This window comes from Cavia porcellus, unplaced genomic scaffold (assembly GCF_034190915.1).
Source record: "Cavia porcellus strain 051 isolate PalLab524CR breed Dunkin Hartley unplaced genomic scaffold, mCavPor4.1 scaffold_14, whole genome shotgun sequence".
Classification (NCBI taxonomy): Eukaryota; Metazoa; Chordata; class Mammalia; order Rodentia; family Caviidae; genus Cavia; species Cavia porcellus.
The window spans coordinates 37771221-37784493 of NW_026947497.1; the positions used below are offsets into that span (position 1 = coordinate 37771221).

Below are 13273 nucleotides of genomic sequence, written 5' to 3' on the forward strand. Positions count from 1 at the left end.
GTAAGATGTAGTTAAACTTTCGATCAAAATAACTCCATGTAATCTCAGAATTTGAGAGGCTGAATGAGCAAGGAGATTGGTACTAGTTTGAGATGAGATCTTGTCGCACAGAACAAAAGCTTAGAAAAAGCTTTCTCATTGCAGCTCTAGAAGAAAGGAAATCAGAGTGTCCTGTTACTGGTATTTCATTCCCTAGTTAGAGGACTTATCTACTGGAGCATAAAAATAGGTTGTTTAAAGTAGTGCTGCACGTATTGTGCTTCTAGCACAGTGATCAACAGGTGCAGTTCAACATGTGCAGTTTATCTATAGCAACTTTAAGGCCTACTTTTTGTTACTACAGTTAGGTACTTCCAGTTGTGTGTTAGAGAACAGTTGATGCTTCTGTTCTTAGGAAGGAAAAGAGTCACACATTTTTTTTTTGTCTTTTTCTTTTTTTTTGCTACCGGGGATAGAACCCACGACTGCCTACTTGCAAGGCCGGTGCTTATGCCGCTGAGCTAAATCCCCAGCCCCGAGTCACACATTTTTAATAAGGGGAGAAAGTAGTAATTGTAATAATAGTTGCTCTCGGGGCTGGGGATTTAGCTCAGTGGCATAAGCGCCTGCCTTGCAAGCAGGCAGTCGTGAGTTTGATCCCTGGTACCGATAAAAAGGAAAAAGACAAAAAAAAACAAAACAAAAAAATAGCTGCTCTCATTTGTAGAGTGCAAGTTGATGTCCTTTATGTATGTCATAGGCTATCTTATTTCATCTTCCAAGAGTTCTCTGAGCTAGTTATTATTAGGTCCATTGTGCTTATGAGGAAATAAAGATATAAGTAACTTTTTTGAGCTCATATGGCTAGCCAGTGGAGAAGCCAGGGTTAGAAGCCTAGGGTAGATGGTACTATATCCTTGGATTGAGAGTCAGCGCAGACTGATTTGTCTCTTACCTCATTTGGATCTATAATAGATTGTGCTTCTACTTCTCTTGGACTAACTTGAAGAAGAATTTAGAAAAATTTTGGAAGAAAAATCAAGAGAAGTTTTTTTTTTAGGTAGAAGTGTGGCAGTCGAGCTTAAGGAAACAGATTTTTTTATATGCCTTCTTGAGCTTTATTTTTTCCAATAAACATTCATTTTCCCTTTAATTGAAGACAGTAAAAATTTAAAAACTGTTCATTAAATCAAGTTAAACAGATTGCTGATCTTTCTTTCTGGCATTGTTCAACAGGTTAGATTGGATCACAATGGAAAATTTTCTAATACAGAAAGTCAAGGGGTTAGCTCCGAAAATGGGCCAGTTTTGGTTGAAGAACTGGGAAAAAAGTATGTACTATTCTTCAGCTTTCCCCGCTTATAGAACGAGTATTTCTAAGTGGCCTTGGATATTTGCAAACTTAGTGGAAGGATTGCTTATTTATAAAAAAATCACATGTTCAGAAAAATAGTTTGAATTCAAACAGTATTTTGTGTGTTGGCAGATGTTAAATAAGGAATACTTGTTTTATTGCTTACAGTTTAAAGCATGTCATTCTTCACAGAGGCAGGTTGAGTAATTAACTGGATTATAAAGTAATAGCTTTAGAAAGCAGGAATGCTAAGCATTTCTACTTTCATTTAGTGCTGGATTGCATGGAGTTAGTATTTAGTAAATGTTTGTTGAGTTGTGCAGTAAAATACTGTTGACTTGCTATTACAGTGTTGTTTTAAAGTAACCTTTTGTTATGGTTGCTGCTGCCTTTACTATGAGAAAATAGTCTCAAGTCAGTCCGTAAGCTTTACCGTGGATTATTTTAAACATACACATAAATGAAAGGAGGTAGTACAGGGAGCCCAACAGAACAGATTCCCAGTTTTAGCATCTCAAAGCATTGAACAATTTTCTCTAGTTTTCCCCCTAATACTTAAAATTAATTTTATTTTTCAATGGGAAAGAAGTTGAATTTTTCTTATTTCTATTTTTTATCATTTAGAGACAAGGTTCTGTGCGGTTCAGGGTGGCGTTGAACTCACTTTGTAGCACAAGGTGGCCTTCACCTTGCAGTGAGGGATCCTCTGCTTCACCCTCCTGAGTGCTGGTATTGCAGACTTGCCACCACCATGCCCAACCAGATGTTTTAAAGCTAGTCCAGATATCACAGTCTTTCTCCAGTAGATAATTACCTGTGTCAAAACAGTAAGGGCATCCCTCACCACATCTTAACTGTAGTGTAGTTTGATGATAGAATAGTAGAATAGCAACTGTGCTTTGTGACTTATTTGATTAAAATTAAGATTAGATTGTATTTGTATTCTAGTTTTTAAAATAAGAACTACATTAGTCAACAATCAGTAAATATGTTTAAGTGTTCTTATTAGGCATATTTTAGGTTACTGTAAATCTTTGCCCTCTTTCAAAGGCATGCATCAAAGAACCTCAAACCACCTCCTCTAGAAAGCTGGAACACAGTGTCTGGAAAAAAGATGAAGAAACCTTCTACTTCTGGACAAAATTTCCATTCTGGTAGGGGCTCATCAATTGGTTATTTCTTTGGGATATAGGGATGGGGTACTTGCGGTGTTCAAAACTGTAACATTATGAGGCATGTTTTGGATTCTTGCCACAGACATGGATTACAGAGGGCCAAAGAATCCAAGCAAGCCAATAAAAGCCCCATCAGCACTACCTCCTCGACTGCAGCATCCTACGGGAGTAAGACAACATGCATTCTCTAGTCATTCTTCAGGGTCCCAGTCTCAAAAATCTTCCAGTGAGCACAAAAACATTAGCAGGACACCTTCACAGATCATAAGGTAATCTTCCTGCATGCATGAGAAGTTAAAATCAAGTGGAATTTGTTGTATTTTGTTCATATACTTGTCTATAGTATAGTATTAAAAATATTGTTGATGAAACACCATATGAGGGTTTCATGTCTTTATCATTGTTAAACAACTAAAGAGAATATTTAGAAAAACAAATTTCCTACAGTCTTTCTAACAAGAACAAATGACTACAATAATTCAGGCTAATGACAACTTATCCTCAAGGTTGCTCATGCCAGTGACCCTGAGAATGGCTTGGTTAAAGAATGGTAAGAGCTTTGCATTCTGGGCACACCTAGCAAAATAGCACAGTGCTCCATGGCCTACAGTGACTTAATCTTTGTAAATGAACGGAATCCTTGCAGCTGTTCAACTATTTGTGGCTGAAGTCTATTGTTTGGACATTGACCAGACTCCACTAGCACCTGGTAGCTTACCTACTACAGGTAAAAATAATTCAAGAGATGAACTTACTTTGAACGTTAACTTCAGAAACCTAAAAATGTAATTATAGGGAGTTCACAGGCAGAAATGAAATTTTTCTTTAATAAATTTGTCACTTTTTGCTGGATGAGAAAAGAACCATTTTCTCCTAAACACTAGAGTACTCATTAGGGCCTTAAGAAGTTTAAAAATAAAAAAGTGCTGGGTGTGGTGGTCTGTGCCTGTTCTAGCGTTCTGAGAGGCTGAGGTAGGGTGATTGTGAACTTGAGCCCAGCCTCGGCATTCTGTCAACGTAGTAGGACCCTGCCTGAAAATAAAAGTTGAAAAAGGCTGGGGATGTAGTTCAGTGTGAATGCCCTAATTTCAATCCTAGTGCTACAACAAAGAAAGGGAGGAAAAATACATGTAGATTATTAATGACTACTTAAATATTGTTTAAATCACTAACTGAATTTATATCCAGTGTGTTGCTGGTATTGATTACTCTCCTAGAAATTGGAAGATGACTCCAACAGATGTTTAATATTAATACTTTTGAAACTGTGCTGTTGATGCATATCTTTTTCTTACTAGGGATCCCTTTCTTTTTCATATGTTGAATGTATATTATTTGCTTTAAAAACACATGGTGTATGGCAAGAGTAGTTATTAAGTCATGAAGCTTTAGCAAACTTTTGTTGTTGTGGCTGATTTTATAGAAACCAAGTGGTATTTGCAGTTAGAGATCAGTATGTCTTTTCCATTTTGTGAGTGATGGTGAATTTTACTGGTATATTAAAACCGATTTAGAAAATGTTATTTAATATGAAAGTTTTTTGTAAAAAGCCTAAGTAGCATTTGATTTTTATACCTAATAATGCAATTGATCTAAGCCTGTTAATGTTCATCTTCACTTCATGAACACATCAGTTTTGAATTCTAGTTATAAAAGTGCTGTAATATTAGATATGACCCCTTGACGGTATCTTTTTCATCTCTTTCTCATTGATAACATTTTTTCCTGTGGAGAAAACAAAACACATACATACATGCAGCACAAAGCAGGACTGCATGTGTGCATTCATTCATTTGTTCATTCATTCATTCATGTGGATGTGCAGAAAATGTTGCTGAACATCTCTCTCCAAGCTTCGTGAAAATAGGAAGGATTGATATTGTGTGCCCGTGAGGGTAAGATGAAGACCACAGAGTAGTAGGATAGTAGGAGACATTTGTAGGTGATACTAGTTTTTCATCTTGCTCCTGCCAACTTACTAAGTCATCTGTGAGGTCATTTACTACAGGGTTTGAGAAGGCCTGGTGTGAGTTTATGAAGGTGTGGATTTGCGTTTTTGTCTTTTTTTCTAGTGCAATTGGAATTGACATCTGCCATGTTGGAAATAGAGTGTGGTTGTAAAGAGGCCACCTGAGGGCATGCAGTGACTACATCAGAAGTGAAAGAATCAGATTGTATTAACGTGTCACTCCCACTGTTTTTAGCAAGATTATCTTTGTTCTGTGGCAAACATTTTTCTTACAAATTTTGAATTTTTCCTACTGTTAAAGAAAACTATTATTACACATAATAGAAATATTATTTATATAGCTTTTAGTAATAAACCTTTTAAGAATTTTGGAGTTGTCTAATAAACTACTAAACTGTACTCATGAGTTGGGCCTCCTTCTTTGGCCACCGTTACATTGGTCTTGTCTCCCTCATTACTGCCCAGCTTGGCACAGTTTTTTTTCAGTTCTCCATCTTCCTTGGTGGTGTCAGTAACAGGTAGGAGAATGGACCAGTGTCTTGCTTGACCATTACCCTTTATTTAGAACAGATCATTAGAATGCTTGTGCGACCTGAACTAGTAAAGCTTCCTTTTTTTAAGAGAGCGAATGCTTACAAAAATATTGGGAGTGTGGCATGAAGAAGATATTTATTTTCAGGAAAGCAGAAATCTAAGCACTTTTTATATTACTTGGAAGTAAGTTTTATGTTTTGTATTTGTCTCCCTTATTGCGATTTTTTGTGTAAGGTAGTGTAAGGGTATAGGAATTTCCATTTGCTGAAGTTTTATTAATCAAGTTTCCAAAAGTTCTGAAATGTTGCAGTGTAGCAAAATTGGCCAAATAATTAATTGTATTGCAAAACAGGTGTTATTTTAGGTACTCAATATACTTCGTGTTTTTTTCTTTTTCTGACAAGAATGTTGTATTTGACAGAAAATCTGACCGTGAGCGAGTTGAAGATTTTGATCACTCCAGTCGAGAAACTCACTATTTTGGCCTCTCACCAGAAGAGCGCAGAGAGAAGCAAGCTATTGAAGAATCTCGTTTACTATACGAGATTCAGAACAGAGATGAACAGGCTTTTCCAGCACTTTCTGTATGTATAAAAACATATTTTCAACGATTAATGTTAACAAATCCTTCTTAAGTATGGTTTTTCGTGGTGGCCTAGTAATTTATGGACTTAAACATCACATGTTCTCCCTCCTTTTCACTTTTTACGAAAGATCTCGATCTAGTGCTACTATTGAAAAGTTGGTGAGTCTAGGCAAGGAAGTTTGTCTTACTTACAGTGGTTAGTATTTTGGTTTGAAGCAGGGAATGTGAATTTACCAACAGAAGTAAATGTGATCATGAGACAGTTAATCCGAAATAAGATACATTTATAAAATTGAGAAACTCCTCAGTCTTTAGTGAGCATATGTAGACTCTATAGTGAGAACTTTCCTTCAAGTATTTGCTGTTGTAGGTGGTAGCACATGTAATCCTACGGTGTAATCCTTGCTTCATGTATCAGATCCTGGGTTGTGATGCATGCTTTTTCAGTAAAAGACTTCTTTATCTTTAGGTTTCTTAACTTTCTGAGGGAGAGTCACGGAGAACCATTGTCATGTAGGTCAAAGATCCATTGTTAGGACAAGGAAGACATGATTGATTCATTCTTAGTGCTGGGAACCTTGTGTCTATATTCTTTTTAAGTCTTGGTAAATGGTATTCGCTGACTTCTGATCTGCTATTGCTAGCAATGTTTAAAAACAGAATGGGCTGTTGTGGAGTCACGCTATACCAGTGTAATATTTAGGACCCCATATGCTTAGTTTTGTCTTCTACTTGTGTAAGTTATTAGAGGTCTGAAGAGGAACTAAATTGAAAAAGTGTTTTATATAATAGATAACTACAGGTTATTTAAGCTTGTACTCCTCATACCTTTTTCTTATTCAGTTACTGTGTGGTAAAAAGTTCAATGACTGTGATGTGGGCACAGATTGTGAAATTTTTTTTTTATTAAAATGGGGTCTTTGTCCTCAGCATTTTTAGGCTTTTTATGAGTATGACTCATTGTTGGATTTATTAACTCAGGTTTATTTTCTAGATAACTCCTGTTAGTGAAGTCTAAGATTCTGTTATTTTTTATGTGGAACATTTACTTTGAGTACTATGATAGGAACCTAGGAATCTTCATTTGGAATTCAGCTTAACATTCTGACTTACTCCAATCCCATTGTTTCACCAGTTAGGAGATTAAATCTTGTGCAGATCCTAATGTGACTTGCCCTGAGAGTCAGTGGTGTTTAAGTGGTAAGAATCCTAGTATACAGTACCTGCTAATTTGCACTTAAGATTTTTTTCAGGAGAAAAAGGACTGGCTTCTGAATAGTTTATTTGGAATGTTGGTACACAGAATACCATTGCTTGTGTGAAGAATGTAAGTTGCAAGGTGAAAATTTGGTCAGACTGGCTTCCTGAAATTGAGGATATGAAGAAGAATACTTACTAATTTAGGCTGACAATCTCATTGATTAATATTTTGACTTGGTAATCAGACTGTTAATGCAGAGCATATATATATATATATATATATATATATATATATATGAATTAAATATGGATCTTAAATACTGTTATTTGTAGGTAAAAATAAAATAGAGTTTAAAGTACAATATGTTTATAGCAGCAAAGTTCATAATAGCTAATTCTTGGAAGTGACCTATATATCCATTAACAGATGACTGAATGAAGAAAGTGTGGTATTTCTATACAGTGGAATATTATTCTATCATCAAGAAGGATAAAGTCATTTGTAGGAAAATGAATGTACCTTGAACCTATAATGTTAAGTGAAATAAATTTTACACACAAGGTTAAATATTGTATAGTTTCTCTTACATAAAAACCCCAAAGTAAACAAAACAGAAGATAGATAATAGGAAAAAGGGAAATAAATATTTTGTAATTGGGAACAAGAGTTGGTGGAGTGCCAGGAGGGAAAGAGGATGAGATACATTATTTACATGTACCAACTGCCCAGGAGGAATGTGATCATTGCTAACTGCAAACATATAGCTATGAAAGATAAAAAATTGTGGCATGTGCAAGGTCATGGGTTTCATCCCTTGTACAAAAAAAAAATCAAAAACTGAAAAAAAAAAAAAATACAGGGCTTTGAAGCTGGATGTGGGGGTGCATGCTGGTAATTCCAGCACTTGGGAGGCTGAGGATCATTATGAGTTCATGGCCAGCCTCGGCTGCATAGTGAGTTAAAAGCCAGCCTGAATTAAATAGTGAGACTTTGTCTCAAAAACAAATACACAAACAATACAGTAGCATATGGCTTTGAATTGTGAGATTTTTTTTAAAGAAGTATAAAGGGTAAGATTAATTGTAAATTTGTAATGCTAATGTGGGTTTTTGTTTATTTTAAAGAGCTCATCAGTCAGTCAGTCAGCTTCTCAGAGTAGCAACCCAAGCACCCAGAGAAAATCATCACATGTAAGTGATAGAAAAGGGAATAGGCGGAGAATGGATACAGAAGAAAGAAAAGACAAAGGTATGTGATGGTTCATCATTTGAAAGCAGATGCTGGAAAGATCTGTGTCTGTTTCAAATCACACTTGTCATTACTTCCTTATCTGTAGTTTTGCTTTCTGCAGTTTAAGTTATACTAGGTCAGCTGTGGTTTAAAAATATTAAATGGAAAATTACAGAAACAGTCATAAATTTTAAAGTATGTGCTGTTGTGACTATTACGCGATCTTAATGTCATCCTGCTTCTTCCCATTTGGATATGAGTCATCCTTTTGGCTCATGTGTCCCCACTGTATATGCTGCCTGCTCCGCAGCCACTTACTAGTTGTCTTAATAATCAGATCAACTCCGAAGGTGGTGCAGTTTTTGTGTTTTAATAATGGTCCCAAAGAGAAGCCACAAAGTGCTTCCTTAGTGAAAAGGTGAAAATAAAAGTATTTTGAGAGAGACCACATGTGTGTTCTGTTTTACAATTAGTCATTGTTACTAGTCTCTTACTGTGACTACATTATAAACTGTCAATAATGTCAGTATAGGAAAATGTGTAAGACTGGATACTGTCCACAGCTTTGAGCATCTACTGGAATGTATTCCCTGTGGATAAGGGCGGATGATTGTATTTGGGATAAAAGTCATTAAGTAGTTTATCTAATATCAGTATCTGACTGTTGGAGAGGAACACTCACTCAGGATAAAGTATGATGAGCATTACTCCAGAATCTGCATCCTGACTACTGTAAATGTGTTTCAAACAGTATTTTGATTCTTTTTATCTTCATATTTTTATTCTGTTTTCAATCCTGACTTTGGTTGACAAGGCCTTATTTTTATCTTGATCTTTTAGAATCTACTCATGGACATACTCACTTGGATAAAAAACCTGAGCCAAGCACATTGGAGGTAAAAGCTTTAAATACTTTTTTTTAACACTGGTGGCATGGTAGGAAAAAATAGAAAAGATGGAAATGATTTTAGTTTTCTTTTTCAGTCCTGGGGATTAAACCCAGGGCCTTATACATGCTAGGTAAACTTATACATGCTAGACAGGTACTCCACCACTGAGGTACGGTCCCAGTCTTTTAAAAACAGTTTTTTAGAAACAGGCTCTTGCTGAGTTGCTTTGGCTGGCTTCAAATTTACAATCTTCCTGCCTCAGCCTCCTGAGTACCAGGGTTTGCACGAATGTGCTACCATGCTCAGCTTAATTTTAACATTTTACAGCTTTAGTAGTGAAGTAGAAAAACATGGAAAAGATGATGAAGCTTGAGGGGAAGTTGCTCACAGATGACGACCATCTATTTAAAGTACTTCGCATTTCTTAACTGAATAAAAAAAGTTGCTTTTACACTTCATCACATTGCTAATAGTAGATTGATATTTATAAGGGAGAAGATTGCTGTTTGAAGCCACATCCTAAATAATAGCTACTCAGTTACTTTAATATGATAAAGATGTACAGTTGCAAAGTTAACTTACTTGTCGAAGATCAGGTGTAATTGGATGACATTTTCTGCTGTGAGTGGGTTCTGTCAGATGCAGGTGTGGTGAATTATGAAGGCAACCACAGTTATCCTAGAATGTGGATCTTTGGAATACAAAATTGCTTCTTCTTGTATTTCTTTCTTCTTTGACTTCCAAAGAGTATTAATGATGATAAATGTGCGAGAGTTTCATCACCATCAAAGTCAAAGAAATTGGAGTGCCCATCTCCTGCAGAACAGGTGAGCTGTGATGTTTGACATTGAATGTCTCAGTCTCTGGATTTCCTTCTTTTACAAACAGAAGACATTCATATAGGGAATGAGAGAATTTATTCTAATATAATTTGAGTGCAGACATTATTCTTGTATGACTTACTGTTTTTTGGTTTTTAAGACATCTCATTATGTAGTCTAGGCTGGCTTCAAACTCAAAATCCTCTTGCCTCAGCCTCCTCATTTCTGGGATTTACAGGTGTGTACCACCACACCTGGCTCTAATTGATTTTGTTGTCAGCTAGTCTGAAGCGTTACCAGTGTTGATAGAACGTTACTTTATGTCCGTTTTCTGGCCATGTATTTGAATGAGTTTTGAGTAAGTTTATTTTTGCATTACTTTTAGTGCCTTACGTTACCACTGCATGGTGAGTTGGCTTGAATATTAGATTTTTGAAAGAAAACTGAATTACTTTTGAAAGAAAACTGAATTACATTCTAGAAGAGTTAGCTGAATCATTACAGTTACTTCATATACATTTAAAAGAAACAATACCAAAATCCTCTTGCCTCAGCCTCTTGAGTGCTGGGATTACAGGCATGTATCATTGTGTCCAGCTTTATTTGCATATTATTTTTAGCTCTACTGTTTTCTTTCATTCTGAGACCAGGACCATTTACACTTCAGTGCTATAAAAGGCAGACAACTCAAGGTACTTACGTTGATTAAAATTAGTGTCTTAACAAAATATCCTTCTGTCTTTTTTACCCCTCTTTCTTGAAGAACCCAGCAGGTGTGTCTTTGTCGAATCCAGCTCCCCTTATAGTTTCTCCAGAGGTACATCTAACTCCTGTGGTGCCTTCTTTACCAGCCACTGTGCCAGCTTGGCCAAGTGAACCTACAACTTTTGGACCAACAGGTTAGAGAGTTTAGAAACTCCTACCCACCTACCCATATATCTTTGTCTACCAACCGACCAACCAGTAATGTCTTTCAAGTCAGACTTCAGAATCTTTTTTTAAATGTGTGTTTTTGTTTTTGTATTTTTGGGACAGAGTCTCCCTATTTAGTTCAGACTGGCCTTGAATGCACTATGTAGTCCAGGCTGGCCTTGAACTCATGACGATCTTCCTGCCTCAGCCTCCTGAGTGCTGGATCTATAGGTGTGTGCTACCACATCTAGCTAGACTTTAGATTCTTGAGTAAGAGATTGTCTGTGGAGCAGGGTCAAGTGTGGGCAGTCTCATAGCTCTCTGGGTTCTCTGTGTCTACACTCAGCAGAGGGTGCCGTGTTTGCTTGGGGGGTCGTTCATCGAGGTGTGCTCTCACAGCGTAGGCACACAGTGTTTGAATGGTTGTCTCCATGGTTTGCTGTGGATGCTTGCACTGGGGGCCAGCCCATTGATGGCTCCCAGTTGGGCACCTTTGTAGGCCCTTTGTCTCTCACCTTTGTGAGAGCTGCAGTTAGAAGATATTAATTCCAGATTTGTTTTTTGGGCTTAATCTGTGTCTGAAGTCCCTGAGTTAACTACTAAAATTACTTCTTGTCTGATTATGTGCCATTTAACCAACTGCAGCAGTGTGTAGCATTGTAATGTAAACATTTCTGGAGGAAAGGTTGTTTTCACTGCTTTGTATTTTTGATTTCCTTTACGTCTCTTTCTTGTAGGTGTTCCTGCTCAAATTCCTGTTTTGTCAGTGACACAGACTCTGACCACTGGACCTGATTCTGCTGTGTCCCAAGCTCATTTGACGTCCTCTCCAGTTCCTGTGTCAATTCAGGCAGTTAACCAGCCCTTGATGCCTTTGCCTCAGACGTTGAGCCTTTACCAGGACCCACTCTATCCAGGGTTTCCTTATAATGAAAAGGGAGATAGAGCCATTGCACCACCTTACTCACTGTGTCAGACTGGGGAGGACCTGCCTAAAGGTGAGGCCTTTGAAACTGATTTCCTTTATTAAGGTACAAATAGATTTAACATAGTCACAGTGGGGCCATATGTGTGTGTGCCTAGAGGACTGCCTTGTGCTGCTGTATTAGTCACACGTGAAGCAGTGGTGGGAGCACGCAAGAAATGTAGAGTTTGAGGTTGTTTTCTGAGTAAGCCAAGTACACCAGATGGAAATACACCAGAGGTTTGGGTATCAGTCATTTGTTTCTGTATCAGCTTAATTTTATTTTATGTTTTTACAAATTCTTTTTTCTTTTCTGAGACAGGGTCTCCCTATGTAGTTCATGCTGGCCTCAAGCTCATGGCAGTCCTTCTGCCTTAGCCTCCTGAGTGCTGACACTACAGGCATGTGCAACCACCCCTGGCCCCAGCTTCAGCAAAGTTTTTTTTTAGTTTAGTAATGAATATCTGTCATGTAGTTTTTAAAATAGCTTTGAAACCATTTTGAAGTAAGAAACTTAATAATTTCATTAACTAGCTACCTTGAACATTATGAAGTTTTCTCAACAGTTTTCTGGATTGGGGAACTACTTATATTACTTTATTCATTAAAAAATTACGAAGGAGTTGGGGTATAGCTCAGAAATAAGAGCATTTGCCTAGCCTAGTACACACAGTACTCTGGGTTCAAACCCTCCTCTGCAAAAAAAAAAAAAAAAAAAAAAAAAAAAGCTATTACTGTAGTGCTAGACAGTATTTGTATAGTTTTTGTTTAAATACTTTTAAAATTTGCTGGCTCCTTTTATTTTCAGTGAATTTGTACTCTTAATTGTCCATTTTGTAGTTTGCAAAATTTCCTGTTTGTGTCACTGAGAGAATTCAATAGCTACCTATATACTGTTTGATGATTTCATACAGATAATTTGTGTTATTCAGTCATTTGATGTTTGAGCCCATGGGTTGCTGACTAATAGCAAATGGATACTTGGAATATAACATCCTACTAATCTTATTAACAATGAGTGAGGGGTAAGGAGAATGTTACCATTTTTCAATTTTTTTTTTGTCTTTTTCCTTTTTTCTCGGTACCGGGGATCGAACTGGTTGCAGGGCAGGTGCTGATGCCGCGGAGCTAAATCCCCAACCCCGAGAATGTTACCATTTTTACCAGTGTCTTTATTTCATAATTTTTAAAACCCCACAGAAAAGTTGAAAAATAACAAAGCTTTTGAGTGGTTTTCACCCAGATTCACATTTAATCAGATAAGAATCCTAAATCATTTTGGGGTATAGACATTAGTATAGAAGGAAGCATATTGAATCTGGAATTACCTTATAATATCAGCCAAGGTTTTGGTTATATTATAGTTTTTATGTTTTATATTACACGTTAAAACAGTTTCAGCAAGTAGAGTTATCTTTAAAACCATTGATTAGAATGATGAAGAAAAACTTGGTTGAATGTGTAGTTTCACTGAGTGATTATTCTCTTTTCAGATAAGAACATTCTTCGATTCTTCTTCAATCTTGGTGTGAAGGTATTTACGTTGTATCATTTTATTAATACTGTTTTAAATGATTAGTGTTTAAATCATGTTTACTATCTAGCAGTACTCCAAGGTATCACCATTGTAAGAATCAGCGTTTTTAGTCCAGAGCAGT

At 36.7% G+C, this 13273-nt stretch overlaps 1 protein-coding gene across 2 annotated transcripts in view; it reads left to right on the forward strand.

Moving 5' to 3' along the window:
• The window catches only part of Otud4 (OTU deubiquitinase 4), a 42623-nt gene that overhangs the window by 23198 nt on the left and 6152 nt on the right, over positions 1-13273 (forward strand). For both annotated transcript variants that reach the window (XM_005006786.3, XM_003476794.4), the window contains exons 11-20: positions 1216-1310; positions 2384-2487; positions 2591-2777; positions 5433-5595; positions 7923-8046; positions 8869-8924; positions 9665-9745; positions 10503-10638; positions 11389-11649; positions 13109-13149. In XM_005006786.3, coding sequence (XP_005006843.2) covers positions 1216-1310; positions 2384-2487; positions 2591-2777; positions 5433-5595; positions 7923-8046; positions 8869-8924; positions 9665-9745; positions 10503-10638; positions 11389-11649; positions 13109-13149 — 1248 coding nt within the window. The remainder of the gene's footprint in view (positions 1-1215; positions 1311-2383; positions 2488-2590; positions 2778-5432; positions 5596-7922; positions 8047-8868; positions 8925-9664; positions 9746-10502; positions 10639-11388; positions 11650-13108; positions 13150-13273) is intronic.